The 24,589-nt window shown below is 40.1% G+C and overlaps 3 protein-coding genes across 15 annotated transcripts in view; 1 reads left to right on the top strand and 2 right to left on the bottom strand.

Annotated features, from left to right (window-relative positions):
• Window positions 1–19,394, bottom strand: part of KLHL7 (kelch like family member 7) — a 70,153-nt gene extending 50,759 nt beyond the window's left edge. The window contains exons 1-4 of one of the 3 annotated variants that reach the window (XM_050783126.1): window positions 18,984–19,394; window positions 1,671–1,773; window positions 789–882; window positions 396–520 (exon numbers count right to left, since the gene is read on the bottom strand). In XM_050783126.1, coding sequence (XP_050639083.1) covers window positions 396–520; window positions 789–882; window positions 1,671–1,773; window positions 18,984–19,103 — 442 coding nt within the window. In that variant the 5' untranslated portion in view covers window positions 19,104–19,394. Of the gene's footprint in view, window positions 1–395; window positions 521–788; window positions 883–1,670; window positions 1,774–7,446; window positions 7,575–18,983 lie in introns of those variants that run through there. The other 2 variants (XM_050783128.1, XM_050783127.1) reach the window with 2 other exon arrangements.
• The window catches only part of NUP42 (nucleoporin 42), a 1,164,542-nt gene that overhangs the window by 74,761 nt on the left and 1,065,192 nt on the right, over window positions 1–24,589 (bottom strand). The gene's annotated exons all lie outside the window — the stretch shown is intronic.
• The window catches only part of TOMM7 (translocase of outer mitochondrial membrane 7), a 540,985-nt gene that overhangs the window by 239,633 nt on the left and 276,763 nt on the right, over window positions 1–24,589 (top strand). The window contains exon 1 of one of the 11 annotated variants that reach the window (XM_050783180.1): window positions 4,596–4,599. The exons of the other annotated variants lie outside the window; for them this stretch is intronic. The gene's annotated coding sequence lies outside the window, so the exon portion shown is untranslated. Of the gene's footprint in view, window positions 1–4,595; window positions 4,600–24,589 lie in introns of those variants that run through there. 11 annotated transcript variants of the gene reach the window in all.

The raw sequence follows: 24,589 nt of genomic DNA, 5'->3' as shown, positions 1-24,589 counted from the left end.
TATGTGACCTCAGGCAAGTTACCTAACTATAAGTTGCCTTATCTGTGACAGACTTTAGCATATCATAAGTGCTTAAATAAAAGGAAACATTCATAATCATGTTACTATCACCACAGGCAATCCTTATTCCTTGTCCTCGATCCATGAAAAACCATTATAAATGCCATTTTGTTTTAGAAAATGTTGATATAATATTTAATAAGCTTGCTGCTGCCCAGGCTAATATGCATCGCTCCAAGCCCCTCTTAAATTTTATTACTAGAAAATGTTCTAGTGGACAATGTCTTTAAGGTTAAATGAGGATACTTATAATCAGCCTTTTAAAAAAATTAAATTACAAATTGAGGATAAAACAAACAAAAAAAACCACACAACAGGAATCTGATATTTCTTACCAAGGCAATTTGAAGCATCAACTTGTTCTTTCAAAAAATCAACACACATTTTCTTCACAGGTTCAATCTGATATTGGTTTGCTGCATCCAACAAAGACTGAACATTGTTGCTATTCACGGAAATTCTGCAAATAAGTTAGAGGGAATATTAGTTACCCATGATTTTTTATTATTTAAATGTTACTGTAGAACGTATCCTAATAGCCCCTGAATTAAACACAAAATTAAACTTTCAGTCCTTGAATCAGTATGGCATAGGATACTCAAACTCTTCCATCCTTGCGGTTTTTCATTTTGAAGAATTTGTAGTGCAACCATTTGTTACAACAATGCTTTGCCATGGCAGATACCAACATTACTTCTCTAAAATAAAAATAATCCTTCTTAACTCACCTAGCAGTATAAGCAAATTCCACAAGTTGTTCAATAATATCAGGTTCAGCATCTTTGAGTTCTACTTCAAAGGACTTTGATTCAAGCATGTTAGCTACAATGAAGAGAAGAAACATAAATGGCATCTGTAATACCACAAGTTTGACTGAGGAACCACGGCATTCCAGGCCATGTTAAATATGGAGAAAAATAACAGGACAGTTCTCTCTGGAAGAAAATACCCCAGCAAGCCCAACATTCCTACAGTAAATGCAAATTAATTCTCCACACAAGATGTGCCTTAAATTAAGCTAAGAAAACAGTGAATTAGTGTACTTTTTTTTAATTTAAAGACCATATTAACAGAAACATAAAACTAGATTTTGTTTTCTTCCCAAGCTCATAAAATAGTACTAAGTAGAGGAAGTAGGAGTTGGACCCAGTTCTCAACACCAAATCCAGGGTTCTTTCTAGCACAATATGCTGTATCTATTTTTTTTTAAGTTTAACTTGCTGGCTAAAATATTATGAAATTTATCTGTTTCTTTGTCTTTCCACCTGAGGTTAAAAAGAAAGCGCTGGGCTTTTTTTTGAGATAGAGTCTCGCTCTGACGCCCAGGTTGGAGCGCAGTGGCGCGATCTCGGCTCACTGCAACCTCCACCTCAACCCTGGGCTTTTAAGTTGACGCTATACCTCCATCTATAAAGGCATCAGGCCTTTATGTCTAATGAAAGGACATTTTTTCCTTTGGTTATCAGCTGGCTACTTTTTCAGTCTCTTCACTGTTCTGCAGCCTTAAGTTCTTAACTGCTTTAAAAATTAGAAAAATGACATATTCTCTTTTAGATTTTACTTCATTCTCATAGAAGAAATAATGGCATGTTTTACCTTAAGATACTTACTTGTGAACATCAAGTTAAAAAAATGACTTGCTGCAGCAAGAACAACACGATGAGCAGGTATCTTTCTTTCCTGGACCATGAGGATCACGTCACACAACGTTTTCTAATCAAAGAAAAAATACATAAAATAAAAAGAGGCTCACTAGCCTAGCTTGGCAATACATATTAAAAAGGTGCTTGCCAAATGCTTTATCTCTTTTTTCTATTTAAAGCCAATCTTTTTTCAGCACAGAATTTCTTTGAAGACATGTTTAGGAAGGACTTACAGAGTTGCTGCCATGTAGTATGAAAATTTTGCACTGAGTTGTCCAACAGTCAAGAGGAAAGAAAACGTTCCTCATAATCAGAAACAAGTCTACTAACCCTTCCGAGAAGTCTTTTTTTTTTTTTTTTCTGACACAGATTCTAAGACATTTCTCATGGTAAGCTTTTCTGGGGGAAATTAAATGACATCATGGCAGTGCCCCTGATAGTTTTTCAAACACAGCAATTAGTTTTTATATGATTTGTTTTCCATTATTTATCCTTGATGAAATCGAGAACACACACTGCATTTCCTAAGAAAGTAGCATTCACAGATCTAACTTGAAACAGAAACAGCTCAGAATACAGAGAGGAGATGAACTAAATGTCCTTTCAGCAATCTTTTCTTAAAAAACACTTCTCTCAAATGTACTTCTGATAGAAGCTGGATAGCAGCCAGTTTTAAATTGTGATTTCTGACCAAGGTCAAAATAGTATCACTATAAGCTGCTTAAAGAAGGCAGCTCTGAGTAAATACTTAATTCAAATGTGGGGAAAATGGAATAATAAAGAAAAAAATTTAAGGCTTACTCAAACACTTATAAATGAATATCAAGAAAAATAAATGTCCTTTTTGCCAAATCCAATCTTAATTTCTTAACGAAGTTAAAGACAAAATATAGAGGTTAGGCTTACAGAAAACTTGGTGCATACAATGTGTTAAACACTGTCCTAGGCACTGGGAATATGAGGCAAATAACATATTCAGAGTAAAAAAAAAATCGCTTACAAATCTAAGATTGGCTTCATAGCTCAGAGGATTTGCATTTTGCAAATTTTAAGTATTTTACTAAAACTGTTAATATAGTTTCTGATAGATAAATCCCTGTTATTTCTTACTGTATTATTTTGTGAAGATAAATCAAAATAAATAATAATGATGTTTATAATGAGAGAGAAAATAAGCCTCAAATAGCAGGCTAGGAAATGAACAAAATTTCACTTTTACCACTTATTTGAAGATTTTCAAATAAGGCCTACTACTGACTATTGCTAAAAACTTATATACAGGTTAATAGCTAAAGCTGTTTTTATTCTCATAGTGTCTTGAAGTTTTAAATTTTATTTCTTTTCATTTGGGGAGGGGATACAGAGGCAGATGTCTTAGGTGATTTTGCTACATACTACACCAAAAAATACCAAGTAGCAGAACCAAGTTAACTATTTGGTTACCACCAAAAAACAAGTGATCAATTTGCCTTGGAGGTCGAGGGAGGGAGAGAAGGAGAGGGAGAAAGGGGTGGGGAGTGAAGAATAAAGATGATAAAGCATCAAGCAAATCAGATTACATCAGATCATCGGGGAGAAATCTATGGCTAGTGATGGAACTTCTGTGAAACATAGGGTTAAACCAAAATACAGCAAAAACATCTCCAAGGCATACTCAACAACAGAGTTTAAAAGTAAAATGACTTTCTAGGCACTGAAGGAGGTTGAAGAAATGTAGATCATTGTAGAGCAACTGAGTTTTAGTCTAAGATTAATGGCCAGCTGGATATTAATGGTTTGAGGGGTGGGGAGAATAAGTCGGAAGAGTCTTTTGTATCCAAATGGTACATTTATTTGCCTGTACTACAATAGACTGATAATTTCCAATAAGAGATGGGATTGCTGGGCGCGGTGGCTCATGCCTGTAATCCCAGCACCTCGGGAGGCTGAGGCGGGTGGATCACAAGGTCAGGAGATCGAGACCATCCTGGCTAACACAGTGAAATCCCGCCTCTACTAAAAATGCAAAAAATTAGCCGGGCATGGTGGTGGGCGCCTGTAGTCCCAGCTACTCGGGAGACTGAGGTAGGAGAATGGCGTGAACCCGGGAGGCGGAGCTTGCAGTGAGCAGAGATCGAGCCACTGCACTCCAGCCTGGGTGACAGAGAGAGACTCTGTCTCAAAAAATAAATAAATAAATAAATAAATAAATAAATAAATAATAAAAAAAGAGATGGGACTGACCTATAGTGAAAGGCCCCTCCTGTTATCAATAAGCGAAAGAAAGGTATATCCACAAACAAGAAATGGGAGCTGGGTGTGGTTGCTCACACCTGCAATCCTAGCATTTTGGGAGGCCAAGGCAGGTGGATTGCTTAAGCCTAGGAATTCGAGACCAGCCTGGGCAACATGATGAAACTCTATCTCTGTAAAAAAAAAAAAAATGCAAAAATTAGCCAGGCATAGTGGTGTGTGCCTATAGTCCCAGTGACTGGGGGTGGGGGTGGTGCTGAGGTAAGAGGATCACTTGAGCCCCGGAGGTGGAGGTTGCAGTGAGTTGTGATTGCATCACTGTACTCCAGTGATATTATAACAAAGAGACATCTGCACCCCCATGTTTACTGCAGCACTATGCACAACAGCCAAGATACAGACTCAACCTAGGTGTCCAATGATAGATGAATTGATAAAGAAAATGTGGTATATATACACCATGGAATACTATTCAGCCATAGCAAAGAATGAAATCCTGTCTTTCACGGCAATGTGGATGGAAATGGAAGACATTATGTTAGTTGAAATAAACTAGGAACAGAAAGTTAAATGCTACATGTTCTCACTCATATGTGTATATCCAAGTAAAAAGCAGAAAAGAAGACACTAGAGGCTGGAAAGGGTAGAGGGAAGGCGGTGGGGGAAAGGAGGGATAGAGAGGTTTGTTAAAGGACATAAAATTACAGTTAGATGGGAGGAAAAAGTTCTAGTATTCTATATCACTGTAGGATGACTATAGTTAACAGTAATAGATTCAGGCTGGGAGCAGTGGGTTACACCTGTAATCCCAGCACTTTGGTAGGCTAAGGCAGAATTGCTTGAAGCCAGGAGCTCAAGGCCAGCCTAGGCAACATAGTGAGATCCTGACTCTACTAAAAATAAAAAATTAGCCAGGTATGGTGGCACATGCCTGTAGTCCCAGCTACTTGGGAGGTTGAAATGGGAAGATCACTTGAGCCCAGTAGCTTGAGGTTGCACTGAGCATGATCATGCCACTGCACTCCAGCCTGGGTGACAGAGCAAGACCCTGTCTCTAATAAAATAATAAAAAATCAACAGCAGACATCACATGTAATGGGAAACATCAGACATGTTCTCATTTCAATCTTGAAACAAGGTATATGGGGCTGGGTGTGGTGACTCATGCCTGTAATCCCAAGCACTTTGGGAGGCTGAGGTGGGCAGATGGCTTGATCTCAGGAGTTCAAGGTCAGCCTGGGCAACATGGTAAAACCCATCTCTACCAAAAATTCAAAAATTTAGCCAGGTGTGGTGGCACGCATTTGTGGTCCCAGCTACTTGGGAGGCGGAGGTGGGAGGATCGCTTGAGCCCAGGGGCGAAAGGCTTCCATGAGCTGAGATTGTGCCATGGCACTCCAGCCGGGGTGAGAGAGTGAGACTCAGTCAAAAATAAAATAAAATAAATAAAATAATAATAAAATAAAACAAACTACGTATACAAATCCTTGTCATTACTATTATTCAACCTTGCTCTGGAAATCTTAGCCAAATTAGTAAGAAGATAAAGATAAATCAATTTACACTTATAGAAATAACAGGAAAAGTCAGTAAAATGGCCAGACACAAATAAGATAAATATGGAAATGCAATTAACTATCTTGTATGAGAAATAAGCCGTAAAGAAACACAAATGAGAAAAAAAATCCCAAGGCACAGAAGCAACAAAATAACTAAATATTGAGAAACAAAAAAAAATGTGAGGGATCTTCATTAAGTGGCAATTTGATATATGATAAAGATACCATTTCAAAAATGTAGTGGGAAGGTGGAGAACAGGACATGTTTAGGGCAGTGAAACTATTCTGTAGGATCTTGTAATGGTGGATATGTGTCATTATACGTTTGTCAAAACCTGTAACATGTACAACACAGAGTGAACCCTAATGTAAACTATGAATGTTAATAATATGTAACAACATTGGGGGTTGGGCACAGTGGCTCACCCCTGTAATCCCAGCACTTTGGGAGGCCGAGACGGATGGATCACTTGAGGCCAGGAGTTTGAGACCAGCCTGGCCAACATGGCGAAACCCTGTCTCTACTAAAAATACAAAAACTAGCTGGACATGGTGGTGCCCGCCTGCAATCCCAGCTACTCAGGAGGCTGAGGCATGAGAATCACTTGAACCCAGGAGGCAGAGGTTGCAGTGAGCAGAGATCTTGCCACTACATTCCAGCCTAGACAACAGAGAGAGATTCTGTCTCAAAAAAAAAAAAAAAAAAGTAACAATATTGACTCATCAATTGTAACAAACATACCACATGAATGCAACATGTTAATGATAAGGGTAACTGTAGAGAAGGAGGTGAGGGAATAAATGTAAATACTGCACTTTCTGCTCAATTTTTCTTTTTCTTTTTTGTGACAGGGTCTTCTCTATCATCCAAGCTGGAGTGCAGTGATGCAATCTCGGCTTACTGCAGCCTCGAACTCCTGGGCTCAAGTGATCCTCCCCGCCCCGTCCTCCCAAGTAGCTGGGACCACAGGCACGTGCCACCATGCCTGGCTAATTTTTTATCTTTTGTAGAGACGAGGTCTCACTGTGTTGCCCAGGCTGGTTTCCAACTCCCGGATTAAAGTGATCTCATTACCTTGGCCTCTCAAAGTATAGGGATTACAGGTACAAGCTACCTCACCTGGCTCAAATTTTCTATGAAGTTAAAACTGCTCTTAAAAAAAAAAAGTCTATTAAATAATGTGGTAAGAGATCAGATAATCAAAATTGATATTGAGATAACTTAATCATTTAGGGAACCATTAGATTCCTCACTCATAATATACTCCCTCTTCCCCTGGGAAGGTAAGTACTAGAAGGAAGTTTCAGTCTCCATCCATCACATGTGGAAGAGTGAATACAGGATGAACAAGAGTGTAGCAGAGGTCACTGACAACACAGAGCCAGGCATTGTGGCTCATTCTTCTTTCCTAGGTCTGCCCCAAAAGTGGGACATCAATCATTGGGGCAGGCTTGCCCCTCTGGCAAGAGAGGACTGTTCCGGCTCATCAGTTGCTCTGCCTCAGACTGGGTAGGTAAGTTGAGTTTAGGAAAGAAAGAACAGAAAGCCCAATTTAATGCTTAGGTCAATGTCCTATAGTTAGAACTAGTAGTGACGGGTCCTCAAATATGTATGCATAGATACTCAACACATCATAGAGAAAGAAACTTTGGTGCTGCTTTAGTGCCTACAAGATTTGGGGGCTTTTACAGGAAGAATCCTTTGGTTCTAGGAAAGGTTAACCTCAGAAGAGGCAGACATTTTAGGCATCTGTTGGTATCATGACCTTTTGCTCTCTATCAAGTTTACCACATGGGATTACAAAAGGCAGCTGGGTCCATGTAAGCGCTAAAGCACTGTATGAAGATTAGCTTTTAATCACACGTGCTGTCATTAGTAAGAGGCATGCAGTCAACTGCCCCACGTTCTATTCTTTGTTATATCCCAAGGAGGAGACTGAGGAATGACTAACCTTTAGATTTATGTGGCTTGTCAAGAAGGTTCTGCAATCAGCCCCTCCTAGCATGATATCAAATTGGCATTGAGTATAAACCCCTGAGCAGATTGTAGATTCAACTATAGCTGGGTGGTAGATTTAAGTCACTGAAAATATAAAGGGAAATGAAGCCCTTATTAGATGGGGTAAATAATTTTCTTGGATTAGTTACTAGAAAAGCCTCAATAAAGCAATAGTAAATGCAAAGGCTAAGAAACATTAAAAAGACTTCTCTAGAAATCACATTTGTCAGAAAAGCAATGAAAAACAGGACTGAACTTAAACACACATATTAGAATAAGGCAAGTGGGATAGTGAAGGAAAAACAAAAGAAGATACCTAGACTAAGCAGAAGGAAAAGAGGGACTGCCTTCCTCAAGGGAAACATATACCAGGTCAGGCCGAACAGCTTTGCAAAGGAAAGGAGACTTTGGCATAATTGCCCTTTAAGAGATGGGACTAAGAAAAAAAAAAAAAAGCTATTTTTGTTGTTATTTATTCAAGGAAAGTGTTATGGACCAAACAGGAATAGAAGAGAAGTAAGAATTCAGGAGTAGATTAAAACAGTTCTCTCAGAAAGGCCTGGATCAGCACTTTGGGAGCCAAGGCATGTGGATCACCTGAGGTCAGGAGTTCAAGACCAGCCTGGCCAACATGGCAAAACCCTGACTCTACTAAAAACACAAAAATTAGCCAGGCTTGGTAGCACGCATCTGTAATAGCAGCTACTCGGGAGGCTGAGGCAGGAGAATCACTTGAACCTGGGAGGCAGAGGTTGCAGTGAACTGAGATCATGCCACTGCACTCCAGCCTGGGTGACAGAGCGAGACTTGATCTCAAAAAAAAAAAAAAAAAAAAAAGCCTGGATCTAGGAAAATTTTATGATTCCTCTTAATGCTAAAGATATTAAGAGAAAATTAGAGGACTTCCCTTAAAGAATAGGACAACTATAATAGGCCATTACAATTAAGTTCAGACAGATTTGAAAAGGAGGAAGATCAGCAAGAGTATTTCTTGCATTATTAAGTAATTTTCAAGTTGATATTGCTGGGAAGACAGGTGTGGTATTTGCTATATGGCATATGGTATATAGTGGAACTGAGAAGTTTGTGGAACTAAGACTCTAAGGGAGAGTACTAGATCACATTAAAGTAAGGCAAATAACCCAAAAGTAGTCCGGCTCTAAGTTATATGCTGGACATCCCCACAATTAGAATTACCTTTCTGAGATTAGTGAAGGCTGGCAGTACCTGAACTAATTCTGAACACATGTGCTCTCTTATTTTCCACTAGGGGAAGCTCTGTAGGAAATGCATTAGAGGAATAAGTATGTAAGCAAAACAAACAGCAAAATCATAAGGAAAAGAAAAAGAAAGGTATTCTAATCTAAAAGGGTCAGCTACCTGATGTAGAAAGGAAAAGATCCAACTTAAGCAGGTTAACAAGTCAGCTGAGGCTGCCTGAAAGAACAGATGTACCACAGAGGAAAATGCAACACTAGAGACATAGCCCATTTTGACACCAATAGGTAACAGAAAGGAACATGTCTGCACTGCTGCTGAGTTTGCAAGGCCTAGAAAATTCAAATACTGAGGAAAAGCAAGGTTTTTAGGAGCATGCTGTAAGGGCCACATTGGTCCCTGTGGGACCACAGGTCTTAAAGGAATGTTAAAGGCCATTCTCCAGCTGAGACAAATGGAGAGGAAAGGAGGACAAACCCCTCCAAGAGACAGGATTCATAGATATAAGGAATTTCACAGCATGACAGGATCTTAATGGGCACACAAAGGTGCAGAACAATCAGGAAGCTCAGAATTTTAAGGAATGCAAGGCCACAAACTGGTCTGCAGAACTGCTGGCTACAAATGTGAATCACTCTTCTCTCAAAAATGAGAGAAGCTTTGTCATTAGATAGAACTCAATCATTTCAGTATCAGGTTGCCAGGAACACAGGGTTCAAAAAAGATGTCAAAATTAAGCTTTAAATGTGCAGGATGGACAATAGGGAAAGAAGGGAAACTCTATGATACCTGATAGCTGAGTATTATCACCCTGGCAAATTTCTAACAATTGTCCAAGACAAAGAATGAGTCCTGGCCATGTGTGGTGGCTCATGCCGGTAATCCCAGCACTTTGGGAGGCTGAGGAGGGCAGATCACGAGGTCAGGAGATCAAGGCCATCCTGGCTAACATGGTGAAACCCTGTCTCTACTAAAAATACAAAAAATTAGCCAGTGTGGTGGCGTGCACCTGTAGTCCCAGCTACTCGGGGGGCTGAGGCAGGAGAATTGCTTGAATCCAGGAGGCAGAGGTTGCAGTGAGCTGAGATCACGCCACTGCACTCCAGCCTGGGCTACAGAGCAAGATTCCATCTCAAAAAAAAAAAAAAAAAAAAAAAAAAAGAATGAGTCCTATGCCACAGAAGCATCAATATATATGGAAGAAATCTCTTCTATAGATGGTAAACAGTGCCCCTATAAGCATGGAAGATTCCCCCCAACTGAGTTTAGCCTAGAGTCTGTAGTTTATAGAAAGCTGATTCAGACTGGCAAGCCAAAAGCCAAGATTGTTATGTTTTATTTGAAAACCCTCTGTTCCCCAGAAACCAAAGTTTATACTCTGTTTTTGGCTGTGAAAAATAATGTGGGTTAGGATTGTATAAATAACATGTCAACATCTGGGCTGTTTGGTATAGAGATGAGAGATCTTCTTGTATCAATCCTAGGGACGTTCTGACATACTGGAAAAGTGTGGCATCAACTACCTCGAAATTGGAGAAAGTCAGCTTTGGAGGTGCTAAGCTAACTAAATCCATTCCAATGGAAGCTAGCCCACATTGCAGCTGCTGAAGAAGCTACCCTGACTGTACCCAAACACTCAAGCAAATGCTTTCTGGCTGACTAAACTGAACAGTATAAGAAACCAGGGTGAGCACATATTTGGAATTCAACTGCCTTTCATTTTAATTCAGAGGAAGAACATAGATGTTGGAATTTAATCATGAGAGGGCTCATAACAGTCAGATTTGGGAGATTTTGTGTTGCTAATACAGAATTATACAGAGTGCTTTAGGCTGTCATTTGGTTCACCACAGAACATCTAGAGAGCTATGAATGACACCTCGGCTTAGAAAAATTTGAGATGGGAAATAGAAGTGAATAACTGCCAGCCTGTAGTATCTCAAGGCCTGGTGTTAATAGTTATCCACCCATTTCAAAGCATTCTTGGGTAAAAATTTTAAAAACCTCTTAAGCTGGTCTTCAGAGGATACAAAAAAGAACAGTTATTGGTAGAGGAAAATAGCCACATAAGCACTGAAGATAAAGCATTCCCTGAGGTAGTAAGAAAATAGCCCAAAAGACAAGGCAAACTTGGAAAAAATAACTTATAGCTACTTGGTCCAGCTACTTTGTGCTGGAGGTTTGTGGCGGGGCTTTGGTGCCTGAATTCTATCATTCAGCCCACTGAGATTCTCAACTCAGGTTGTTTATATAAGGAAGGATCAATAACCAAATAAGACATAACAAGATGCACTTTTGACTGAAGGGCAAGTACTTGTTAATCTCCCATATGCAGTGCTTCTCTCATAAAACAAAGTTGGAAAATGAAGCTTTGCTTGATAAGCCAACCTTTAAATTGCCCCTACATATCCCAATAATCTAAATTTTGGAATCTGCACAGTCATATGTCCTACATGGGAAAAATGAAAGAGATGGCTTGGCCCAAAAGCAGCTTATGGAGTCCATCATAACACATACCTTATCTGTCCTACTCAGCAGATGGAGTCCTTAAATACAACAAGGTAGCTCTCAACAGAGTAACTTTACCATTAATAAAACAGCAGTGTCTTCAGTTCCAACTTAATTAGATTAGCTACTCCTCTCTCGTTTGACAAAGTGAGGAAGTGAGACAGATACGAGTTCAAGATGCCTCATTTCCTTTCAGCTTCTTACATTCGTGCTTTTTGAGCTTCTTTTTTATGTAGCAGCATTCTCAAATAAGCTAATCTAATATAATTTATATAGACAGAATGGTCTCTCTGTAGCAAGAATTAACAGCCTGGCAACCAAAAAATGGAAGAGGCTCCCTTCAATATTTTGGTTTTTTTTTTTTTTTTTTTTTTGAGACAGAGTTTCGCTCTTGTTACCCAGGCTGGAGTGCAATGGCACGATCTTGGCTCATGGCAACTTCCGCCTCCTGGGTTCAAGCGATTCTCCTGCCTCAGCCTCTTGAGTAGCTGGGATTACAGGAATGCGTCGTCCAGCTAAGTTTTGTATTTTTAGTAGAGACGGGGGTTTCACCATGTTGGCCAGGCTGGTTGCAAGCTCCTGGCCTCAAATGATCTGCCCACCCCAGCCTCCCAAAGTGCTGGGATTACAAGCATGAGCCACCGTGCCTGGCCCGGCTCCCTTCACTTAATGATTCACTTACAAATATTTTGCTTCTAATCTCAGCAATTAGTCTTTCTGCTAGTGGGTTCTGTTAGTTTAGAGATTTGGAGGCCCAAAAGAAAAGTGATTCAACCAAGTGATAGAAAAATGTTTCCACAGGATTGAAAGTTAAGACTGTGACCTGCCTATATTAGCCTCCTAATTTTTACCTCCTCATCAGGTAAAAAGAACAAAAGATAGGGCTTTGAAGCCTAGCTTAATATTCAACATAAGTTCACGACAACCTCAAAAGAATCTTCAAAAATACTGACAGCCATAATACCATTTCTATTCTTTGCAAAGACCACTTTCCTCAACCTCCAGCTTTGCCTTCTTCCTTCTTCATTTTAGCAGATGATCTTTTTCTTTCTTTTCTTTTCTTTTTTTTTTTTATAGAAAAGAGAAGTCACTTGATAGAAACTCCTTCATTTTTCTGATTTCAAACACACCTACTATCAATCCCTTCCTCCTTCCCACTTTTATGGAAGAGGAACTGCCCCCCACCCCTGTCTAAGATTAACCACATTTGCTTTGGATCTCATCTCAGGAATTATCTATTAATTACCCACTCTGTCTCATATACATTCAACCTGTACATCTCTTTTTCTCACTAGTTTTTAAAGACATCTATATCTTTCCCATTTAAACAAATAAAACCCAGCAACCTTCGTTTGACTCCCTCTCCCTTCAAGGCCAAATTTCTCAAAACAGCTGCCTGAATTTCCTCATATTCTACTCACTTCAGCTTACATTAATCGGACTCCCATTTGTCTCCCCATCAAAATAAGTCTTACTACAGTCAACAAACCACTCTGTGTTGCTATGTCCTACAAGTATTTTTAGTTTTAATCTTATTCTGACCTTTTATCAGCTTCAAAAATTGCAGTCCTCCTCTGAACACAGTGCTTTAGACCATTTGGCCATTCTGACTTTCTGTGATCCTCCTCCTGGGAAGGAGAAACAATTTCTTACCAATTTTCAAAACTCTCCATTTTTCTCCTATTCTTCTGGTGACTCCTTTGTTATCTCCTCCATAGGCCCATTTCCTATCCTTTATTCTGGACTCTTGACTCTTCACAGCTTCAGTGAAGAAGTTATCTTCTACGTGCAGATAATTCACAAATGTATACATCTAACCCACAACTTTCTAGACCTGTCAACCTGTCATATATACTTGTGTCCCAATGATATCACAAACTAAACACATCTAAAACACAAATTATAATCCTTTCCCCAATGCCTTGCTCCTTTTCCAATACCTCCTTTCTCAGTGAATAGTGTCATCATCCATTTCGTTATGCATTCCAGAACCCTAGAGATCATAAGTGACACCTTATGCTGAATCCCTCAACATCCAATCAAGTACCAGCATCACAACACAAATAGCTAACACTTATTGAGATGTTACTTGTTATCAGGTCGTATTTTAAGTTATCTTAATTTGGTTACCTAATTTAGTTACCTAATTTAGTTATCACAACTACATATGGTAGTTATCATCACCAAGTCCTGTTGATTTTATTATCTTTTTAATCTATCACCTTTTCTTCATTAATGTTGCTTGTGGCTGCCACTGTCATCACCTCAGTCCAAAGGACCATCATGTCTCACTGGACTACTACAGCTTCCTATTTGGTCTGCCAACAACCACTCGGAAAACTCTTTAATTCATTTACCATAGAGCAGTAAGTTTTTTTTTTTTTTTTTTTTTTTTTTTGATAGAGTCTCACTCTGTCTCCAGGCTGGAATGCAATGGCGCAATCTTGGCTCACTGCAACCTCTGCCTCCCAGGTTCAAGCAATTCTCCTGCCTCAGTCTTGTGAGTAGCTTGGACTACAGGCACGTGACACTATGCGTGGCTAATTTTTTGAAGTTTTAGTAGAGATGGGGTTTCACCATGTTTGCCAGGCTGGTCTCAAACTCCTGACCTCAGCCCCCCAAAGTGCTGGGATTACAGGTGTGAGCCATTGTGCCAGGCCGTCATCTTTTTTAAAGAGGAAAACACCCCACCTCTACAAACATGCATGCACATGCACACAAACATGCACACACAGATTTTAGAATAAGGGCAAATCGCCTAACTTGAGTTATGAAGCTATGCATGGGCAGGTCCCTAGCTACTTCACCAGTTTCATCTAGAACCATTGTCCTCCTTATGTTCTGTGCTCCAATTACACTGACCTTTAATCAGTCTCAAACTTGCCATTCTATAATAAAGTAGGTCTCCAACTCAGAGCCTCTGAATATGTTGTTCCCTCTACTTGAGTCACTCTTCCCTTTTCTCTTTACCTAGTTAACACCTACTCTTATTTCAGCTCTCAATGACCACTTCCTTAGAGAAAACTTCCTGATGGTCAAATTACCCACCCATATGCCCTCGTTGTACCATGTTATTCTCTTGTGTAATACCTATCACTGTTGCAATATTACATTTATTTGTGTGATTACTTGATTAATGTCTTGCTTTTCTACTAGACTATAAACCACATGAGGATTGGGACTGTCAGGGTTTGCTTATCACTGCAACCCCAGAATCTTGCAAAATGTCTAGCATACAGTGGGTTGTCAGTAAGTATTCATTTCAATGAATGAGCTTGCAAGCCAAATTGAACTAGAGGAATAAATAAATAGTGACTAAGAAAACGTAGTGAATTTACCCAACTTCTCATTTTAATGGGGGGAGAGAAGTATTTACAGGGGTACGTTGATTAAACCCATTAAGAATGGGTTTGCTGGTTGGTTGGTTCAAAAGTTGGAGAGGTTAAAACAAGCTTAAGTGCCAATAGCAAGAATCCAGCAAAGAAGAAAAGTTAAAGATGCTCAACAAAGATGGAATAACCAACAGTATAATACTTCTGAGAAACCCAGCATCCAGGAAGCCAAAGCCTAGGTAGAAGTACTGGCCTTAGAAAAAGAAGCAGCATCTCCATTGTAGCAGGATAAGAAGAGAAAAGGGAAAGTGTCAAAATAGGTTTATAGATCTGGTGGTAGAAAGTGAAAAGGTAGATAGTTCTAGACTAATGACTTCTATTTATCTATGATGTCAAAAGAGGGTGATCTGCTGAAAGTGAGGATCTATAGAAAGGACTCAGATTGGAGGAAAATAGTAAAACAAAAAGATTGCTCACCGGCACTGATAGTCTAGTGGAAATTAGTGGCCAAGCTCTTACTTGGCAGAAGTTGCCCAATAATGAGATATTTTCCAGCTGTGCTTGGAGCCGTGCATGAAGAAGGTAATCAGTCATCAGTACTGAAGTTTGCCAGATGGACATGAAAAAGGGACAGAGGGTCAAGAAAGCTGGGGCACTGGAGAGACAGTGGAGTGACAATAGCTTCTAAGCTGGACAGACAGAAAAAAACAGAAAACAGTAAAGTACAGGAAAAAGAATACAAAGGTCTGGATGACTGGAGTTGTCAATGAAAGTTAAGAGAATTAAATGAGACAAAGCATGTAAAACATTCTGCAAAGTGGCTGGAACAGAGTTATAAGGGCTCAAGAAGTCTTATTATTATCAAGGGTTTAACACTAAAGGTTTAGATTATTCACAAGAGAACCTAAAGATAATGACATGTAGTAATTTACAGTCAGACAGATAAGAATACAGACGCAAAGTCATTTTAGCCAGCAGGTGAGCCCAGTTAACTGCCCAGTACCTAATTGTCAAATCAGCTTTGTAGTTCTCTCACATAACTCTCAATAAGGAATTTAACATAAGCTTTCAAGTTCCAATTACGCTTTAATTCATTTAATGTGGAGAAACTACAAACTATGTTGGTACTCAGGAAGGTCTTAAAACATCTTCCTCCAATGTTAAGAGACTCCTGGACTTCATTAACACAAAAGAAGAGTATGGCAACAGCAATGTACATGTGCAATAGTGATTGTGACCCAGACCTGCCTTGTAAAGCTTCTATTTTACATATCAGGTAATAACATTAATCTAAGCAAAAAGTTAAAGAAATACATGAAAAAGTACTCAATCCAATTAAATAAGATGCCACCCAGTTAGAATTGCTAAAGTGATAAGACTGACAACATCAAGTGATGGCAAGGATGCGGAGCAAAAGCCTCTCTCACACACAACTGGCAGAAGCATAACATGGTACAATCACTTTGGAAAAGTACGTGACAATATCTTTTAAAGCTGAAGGTGATATAGCTTATGACTCAAAAATTCTTGTTTGGTATTTCCCAACACAAATATTAATATATACATATGCATACCAAAAGGTATGTACAAAGTGTACAAAAATGTTCAAAGTAGTACTAGTCTTAATAGTCCCAAACTAGAAATAACCCAAATGTTCATAATGATAGAATGGATAAATTGTGCTATATTCATTCAATGGGATACTATATACCACAAGGATGAAGTAGTGCTACACAAAGCACAGAATAATCTCACAAACAATGTTGGCTTTAAGAAATCAAAACACAAGAGTTTATGCCATATGATTACATTTATTTAAGTTCAAAAACAGGAAAACCCCACCTTTTGCCAATGTGCTACAGACTTTCATGAATGCACCACACACCAAAGACAGAACAAAGAGCTCCTCTTAATAACAGGGGCGCACAGTGCCCTTAGAAGGTGGTATGGCATTTATCAATGGCTGCTTCTGCCCTAACTTCTATGGTTACAGAAGTTAGAATAGTTGTTACTACTGTGGGGTTAGTGACTGAAAAGGGCATAAGGGGTACCTCTGGAGTACTGGTCATGTTCTAGTCTTGTTGGTGGGATGTGCACTTTGTAATAATTGAGTTGTACATTTATGATTTGTGCCCTCTTTTATGTATCCCATACTTCACTGGAGAGTTTACTTAGAAACAAAAGGCTAGAAATGACAAAAACAATGTAGGCAAAGGCTTTAGAAGAAGCTGAGGCTGCTGGCTCTGCAGAAGCCCCTTTTGCCTCGATGTATAGAATTGGCCACTATGCTATAGAGAGATGGAATGACCTAAATCATGTTATCTAAAATAACAAAATGTAATAATGAGACAGCAGGGATTGGAACTGAAGTATGCTAATCTCACAATGTTCTGAAATTTTTGAAGGAATGTTTCTGGATGTTTACAGAGGGGTCCTTGTCATCTAAGCACTCATTATCCTGATCCTTAAAGCAATGAGATTGTAAAGGGATGCAAAAGTAGTCATAACACAAAAATATTTACTGAAGAACAAGAGCACTTATAAAGTTGGTCCTCGCTCAAACATTCCTCCTCTGGCTCAGGCCAGCTACTGTTTCTGCCAATTCCCATCAACTGCCCTTGTCAGTCATTCTTGGTGAATTATTTCCTGTGTTATGATGTTAAACAGGACAATACAATATAACCATAATGTAAATCAATTGCAAAGTGAAACTGCACATCTTGCAAAAGATGCATGATTCCATGAAGTTGATAAAAGTGCTATCGGAGAACTGTTTGAATCACATGCCAAACCACTGACAAAAGGAGAACCTGGCAGATTAAGGTCAGTTAATCATTGTGGAGGGGATCCCTGGTTGTTCACCAAGTAACCATTTTTTCCTTCCTACTCAGTAACAGAACCCTGATTTTTCAGTAACTGTATTTCTATTGTAACAGTAAATAAGTGATGTTAATATACTCCAAAGCTAGGAAATGTGAGTCAATTTTTAAATCCAAAGAGCTAAATGGACAGTCTCAGATAATCCTCTCCTCAAGTAAATATTTGCTACTGCAACCCAGTTGCACCCTATCTATTTAGGGATTGAGGCAATGCTTTACGATGCTATGATCCACGAATGAAAACATATTTGAGGGAGTGGGAGGGAACCTAATGAGTCTTCAACAAGTTTAAGCACTGGTAAACTATGTTCAACTACCATTACAGGCAGGCAATAGCTAAATGCACCAGCAATTTGAAGTCTGTGGTATTGTAGATACAATAAGGTTTACATGAAAGGAACATGAATTTGAAAATAGATACATGGAAGTAAGTCGCACGAATTAACGAATTCAGACATTCACAGTACTTCAGCACAAAGGCCAGGAAAGATTTGAAAGCATTCCCGTAGACTGCACTAGTGCACTGTAGCAGGAGCTGGTGAACAAAGACAAGATCCCTGCAGTCAGCGTTTGCTTATAGAAACCAGAAGTTAATATCTTCATAAAAATCTTAAATTCCTCTACTGTTGCCCATATTCCCAGAACCACTAGACAAAGCAAACTAGGTTTTGCAGTTACACACAACTCACATCCTGCTTTGTCCTCTTGAAATAGGATCCCAGTCAACAAAACCCAAACATTCCCACAAATCTCCTTAGATGTGTATTATCTATAAATAAAGCTTACAGAAAGGAAAAAGTGACTTTCTATGCTTATCGGTATAGATGTTATGGAATTAAAAAAAATAATAATAAAGCCTCTTTGGTTCACCTTCGCCAGCGTTAAAATCCGTTCTTTTCATAACCCACCTTTCGCCGATGTGCTGCAGACTTTCATGAATGCACCACACACCAAAGACAGAACAAAGAGCTCCTCTTAATAACAGGGGCGCACAGTGCCCTTAGAAGATGGCATGGTATTTATCGATGGCTGCTTCTGCTCTAAATTAACACGTACAGGAGGACTCGTTTTCAACTAGCTCCACCGGGGAAACACTGGAGGGGGCGGGGATCCTTATTTAAGAGCAGCTGATTTCAGGCCAGCAACTCTCCTCCCTTTGGGGGCTTCGGTTTGGGCTATGCCAATGGGTTTCTTCACACAAGATGTCACGACACTTTAAAACGGCTCGCCGGTGGAAGAATCCTCGCCTCACAAAGAGATAACTAGGGCAGAGCTGTTACACAACCGATACCCGACGGCGAAAGCCAGCCCGAGGAGTCCCCCAGGAGTCTGACTTGGGAGCTACATCCTCCGCAGGAGAGAAGCACTTTTGCTCGAGAATTGTTTTACGCGCCCCTCTACCAACTGCGGACTCGCCTGCGAAAATGGAAGAAGGGGCGAGGACCGAGGAAGAGGGGCGCGATCCACAGGGCGCGGGGTTCGACGCCGGGAGCCAGGGACCCGAGCCCCGGACCACCTCCCACCGTCGTCCGTCACTCCCACAGAGGCGGTACCTGTTTCCGCATGTTATTCATGACGCCCATGAAACCCGCCAACAATTTAGCTTCTTCCCGAGCAGCAAGTTTCTTCTCTGTCTTCTTCTTGCTGTTCTTCTCCACCCCGGAGGCTGCCATCCTCCCTCAGCTCGGTTCACGCCCGGGACTCGCCGGGCCGGGCGAGGGGTCGCACTCTCTGGGCACACTGGGGATTCTATCGACCAAACACGGCGATCGGAACTGCGGCTGCAGCACCCAGCTCTGGAACGCGCGACAGGCGGCGGTGGCTCGGCCACTGCCGAAAGACAAGGCCGGGCGGCCCCCTCAGGAGCGCTCAGGGAGCGACGCTGCCAGCTGGGCTGCGTCCCCGGGCAGAACCCGAGTCCGGCCGAGGAGCCTGCGCACTTCGCGCAAGGAGGTGGGGGCCCTTTGAGGGGAGTCAGGGGCGGGGCCTCAAACGTCACAGTGGCGCGCCGCTCCGAGCAATGCGACTGCAGGCATAGGTGCGGCCGGGTGCTTTGTCGCTGTCCCGCGCTGAGTGAATTTTGCCTCGGAGCTGGTCCGAGGTCGCGCCTGCCCTTCTGTGTGCCCAAGGCAGATTTCCAGGTTTCGGTTACGTGATTATCTTTTTGTTTTTTGATAATAGGGCGGTGGAACATGCAAAGGTGTCTCCCATCAGTGTAAGGCTTCATAGGAACAGGGTCGGTGTTCAGTGCAGTATCTGAGCCTGGTGTATGGTAGGCGCTCAGTAGATATTAAATGATGAAAGGATGTTACTGAACGTTAAAGTCTTGTTACACCGAGTACAAGATTTATTTTCATGGGATTCATAAAGCAACAGCACACAGTCACGTTGCTGTCTCCTTGGCGTGCAGTGAGTGTCTGCCTAACTAGGCTGGCTTACTATGTGTTCACAACTGAAATCAGTTGTCAGTCAGTTCTAGAAATCTTCAGTTAGGCTTCTCTAAGTGTTTTTACGGTAACACGGAACTCAATCACAGCCCTCATGGAAATGCTTTTTGTAACCATATTCTTTCTAGTGTATAGTAATATACAGGATTATTTGAAATTGTACATTAATGTTATGAAAACTTTATATTTCATTGGTTTTCCTCCTCAGTCTAGATAGGACTGTATAGAGACCTATTTTATGTAAAATAATTTACACTATTGAGGCTTTTTTTTTTTTTTTGAGGCAGGGTCTCTGCCCTATCACCCAGGCTGGGGGTGCAATGCAGTGGCTTGAAGCCTCAGAACTCCTGGGCTCAAGCAATCCTCCCATCTCAGCCTCCCATGTAGCTGGGATTACAGGCGTGCAACACAACTCTGGGCTAATTTTTAATTTTAAAATTTTGTTGTTGTTGTTGGTGTTGGTGGTGGTGGAGAAGAGGTCACACTATGTTGCCCAAGCTTGTCTTGAGCTCCTGGCGTTACGCAATCCTCCCACCTAGGCCTCCCAAAGTGCTGGGATTACAGGAATGAGCCGCCAGTCTTGGCCCACAGTATACTTTTCTTGTTGGGGACAAACAACATAACATAATCCAGATGAAAGAGCAAACTGTATATATGCCTCAATTTTTACAAAAGAGTAAGATATTTATGTCTCTGTACACTTTATCTTTCTTCTTTTAATCTAGAGGTTCTCAGATGTGCCTCTATTTTAACTAGTTGATTTGGGGATTTAAGGTGAACTCTGGCAATAGGAATAATTTATTGTTAATAAAATTAGAAATGAGAAAATTTTTCATTCAGTTTATTAAATGACCCAGGACACTGAAGAAAAACAGAATAACTTTTTTTTTCTTTTTTTTAATCGAAAAGAAGTAGAAATCTGTCTTCTAACTCGAAGGCCTTGAGAGATGAAGGATCCGTGATTCAAAGGCAGAAATGTAGGTGATGAAAAAGAATGCTGTTCTGCAATAAAGCAAAAAAGAAACAAGGAACAGCATCCTTAGTGCTTGGTGTTAGAACAGTCTTTTTACATATTGCTGAATATAAAACATCAAAGTTCATGGAAGAGCCATAGGATTCAGAACTCAAAGAGACCACAGAGATTATACAGTACAGGGGTTAAGCATGAGACTGCCTGGATGCAAAATCAAGCATCTCGACTTTCTAGTTGTGCAACTTTGGACAAATTGCTTAACTTCTGTTATGCCTCAGTCTCCTTATCTGTGAAAATAGAACCTACCACATGGAACTGCCATAAAGATTATAAAAATGCTTAGAGGGGTGCCAGCACAAGACCCTTAAAATTACTTTACTGAGTTAATAATACACACATACCTCAGAGATATTTCAGGTTCTGTTCCAGACCACCACATAAAGTAAATATCGCAGTAAAGTGAGTCACACAAATTTTTTGGTTTCCCAAAACATATGCAAGTTATGTTTACACTATACTGTAGTCTGTTAAGTGTGCAATAATACTGTATCTGCAAAAGCAATGCACATACCTCAATTAAAAAGTACTTTGTTGCTAAAAATTGCTAATGATCATCTAAGCCTTTGCAAGTTGCAAGTTTTAAATTTATTTTTATTTTTACTTTTATAAGAGATGGAGTCTTGCTGTGTTCTCCAGGATTGAGTACAGTGGCTATTCACAGATGTGATCATAGTATCCTACAGCCTCAAACTCCTGAGGTCAAGCAGTCCTCCTGCTTCAGCGTCTTAAGGAGCTGGGACTACAGGCCCATACCACCATGCCCACTAGATTCACAGTCAGTTTGCTTGTGGAAGGTCTTGCCTCAATGTTGATAGGTGCTGACTGATCAGGGTCAGGTTGCTGACTGATCAGAATGGTAGTTTCTGAATGTTGGGAGTGTTTCTGGCAATTTCTTAAAATAAGACAACAATGAAGTTTGCTGCATTGATTGACTCCCTTTCACAAAGGATTTCTCCATATCATGCAATGCTGTTTGATAGCATTTTACCCATAGTAGAACTTCTTTCAAAATTGGAGTCAGTTCTCTCAAACCCTGTCTCTGCTTGATCAACTAAGTTTATGCACTGTTCTACATCCTTTGTTGTCATTTCAACAATATTTACAGAGTCTTCACCATCAGTAGATTCCTTTTCAAACAACCACTTTCTTTGCTCAGTCATAAGAAGCAACTCTTCACCCATTCAAGTTTTATCATGAGATTGCAGCAATTCAGTCACATCAAATTCCTCTTCTAATTCTAGTTGTTTTTCTATTTCCACCACATCTGCAGGTACTTTCTCCACAGAAATCTCAAACCTCTCAAAGTCATCCATGAGGGTTGGAATCAACTTCTTCCAAATTTCTGTGAATGTTGATATTTCTACCTCCTCCCAATCACAAATGTTCTTAATGGCATCTAGAATGGTGAATCTTTTCCAGAAGGTTTTCAATGTGCTTTGCCCGCATCAGAAGAATCACTGTCTGTGGTAGCTCTAGCCTTATTAAATGCATATTTTAAATAATAATACCTAAAAATCAAAATAACTCCTTGATCCATGGGCTGTAGAATAGACGTTGTGTTAGCAGTCATGAAAACAACATTAATCTCCTTGTACAGCACCATTATAGCTCTTGGGTGACCATGTGCATTGTCAATGACCAGTAATATTTTGAAAGGACACTTTTTTTTTTGAGCAGTAGGTCTCAACAGTGGACTTAAAATATTCAGTAAACCGTGTTGTAAACAGATGTGCTGCCAGCTAGGCATTCTTGTTCAACTTATAGAGCACAGGCAGAGCAGATTTAGCATAATTTGTCAGGACCCTAGGATTTTTGGAATGGTAAATGGGCACTGGCTTCAACTTCAAGTCACTAACTGAATTAACTGCTAACAAGAAGGGTCAGCCTGTCCTTGAAAGTTTGAAAACAGGCATGGACTTCTCCTCTCTAGCTATGAAAGTCTTAGATGGCATCTTCTTCCAGTAGAAGTTGTTTCATCTACATTGAAAATCTGTTGTTTGATGTAGCCACCCTCATCAAGATCTTAGCTGGATCTTCTGGATAACTTGCTACAGTTTCCACATCAGCACTTGTTGCCTTATCTTACACTTTTATGTTTTGGAGATAGTTTCTTTCCTTAAACCACATGAACTAATCTCTGCTATCTTCTAGCTTTTCTTGGGCAGCTTCCTTACTTCTTTCAGCTTTCATAGAACTGAATAGTGTTAGGATCTTGCTCTGGATTCGGTTTTGGCTTAAGGGAATGTGGTAGCTGATTTGATTTATTTAGACCACTAAAACTCTTCATATCAGCATTAAGGCTGGTTTGCTTTATTATCATTTGTGTGTTCACTGGAGTAGCACTTTAAATTTCCTCCAAGTGTGTTTGCTTTTCATTCATAACGTGGCTGTTTGGTGCCAAGCAGCCTAGCTTCCCAGTCTTGGCTTTCAACATGCCTTCCTCACTAAGCATAGTCATTTCTAGCTATTTATTTAAAGTTAGAGATGTGCGTCTCTTCCTTTCACTTGAACACTTAGAGGCCATTGTAAGGTTATTAGTTGGCTTAATTTCAATATTGTGTCTGGAGGAATAGAGAGGCCTGGGGAGACAAAGACAAATGGGGAACAGCTGGTCATTGGAGCAGTGAGAACACATGCAACATTTATTGATTAAATTTGCTGTTTTATGGGCTCAGTTCATGGTGCTCCAAAACAATTATAATAGTAACATCAAACATCACTGGTCACAGGTCACCATAACAGATATAATGATAATGATAATAATGTTTGAAATATTGCAAGAATTACCAAAATGTGACTCAGAGACACAACAAAGTGAGCACATGCTGTTGGAAAAATGGTACCAATAGACTCGCTCCATGCAGGGTTGCCACAAACCATTAATTTGCAAAAAAACAAACAAAAAAAAGAACATGTAGTATCTGTGAAGCACAATAAAGCAAACTGCAAATAAAATGAGGTGTACCTGTCCTGTATTAACTTTGTTACTATTTAGCATTTCCCAAAATGTGTTTCTTGGAATACCACTAGTCTTATGATTCCCCTAACCTGAATTGGTTCTCTGGGAATGCACCCACAGGAGGATAGGTCCTTGGGTGATCTTGGCCAATCCAGCTCTTCCTGCAACTTGTAGTTCTCAGAATAACCTTAGAATGCAACTTTCTGAGATAGAGAGGTAATGTCCAGAATAATCCACGTTGTGTCTTTGTTCCTCGCAGAACAGGGTGTACTGCAGCGCTTGTTCTCGGTGATCCTAGTGCCACCTAGGGTATAAAACCCAGAGCACAGTGCTTCAGTGTCCCTCAGCTGCAGTGGGATGTGAAGCACACACAGATAAGGCCCTTTCCACACTCAGCAGCTTTCTTGAGCCTTAGAGGACTGGCTTGCTGTGGATCCTAGGCTTCTATTTATTCCTGCTGTTCATCTATCTGTGCATAATAAATCTGTTTGCAATCACAATCATGTGATTGGTAGAGAACCTTTGCAACAATTTCGGGAGACATGTAAAATATACCCATAGTGAAAAATCCCAAAATATATTTGCATATTAAGTGTTTAGAGAAGGTTTTCTGTACCTATTACTTAAACCTATTCAACTTTTCTATAGTCCAGTACTTTTTGAAGTGTCAACTTAGCCAATTCCCATTTTCTGTGAATTACTTACACCTCTATTCACGCA

Source organism: Macaca thibetana, chromosome 3, assembly GCF_024542745.1.
Source record: "Macaca thibetana thibetana isolate TM-01 chromosome 3, ASM2454274v1, whole genome shotgun sequence".
Classification (NCBI taxonomy): Eukaryota; Metazoa; Chordata; class Mammalia; order Primates; family Cercopithecidae; genus Macaca; species Macaca thibetana.
The sequence above is the reverse complement of the archived record's forward strand: the minus strand, read 5'-3'. Positions and strand labels throughout refer to the sequence as shown.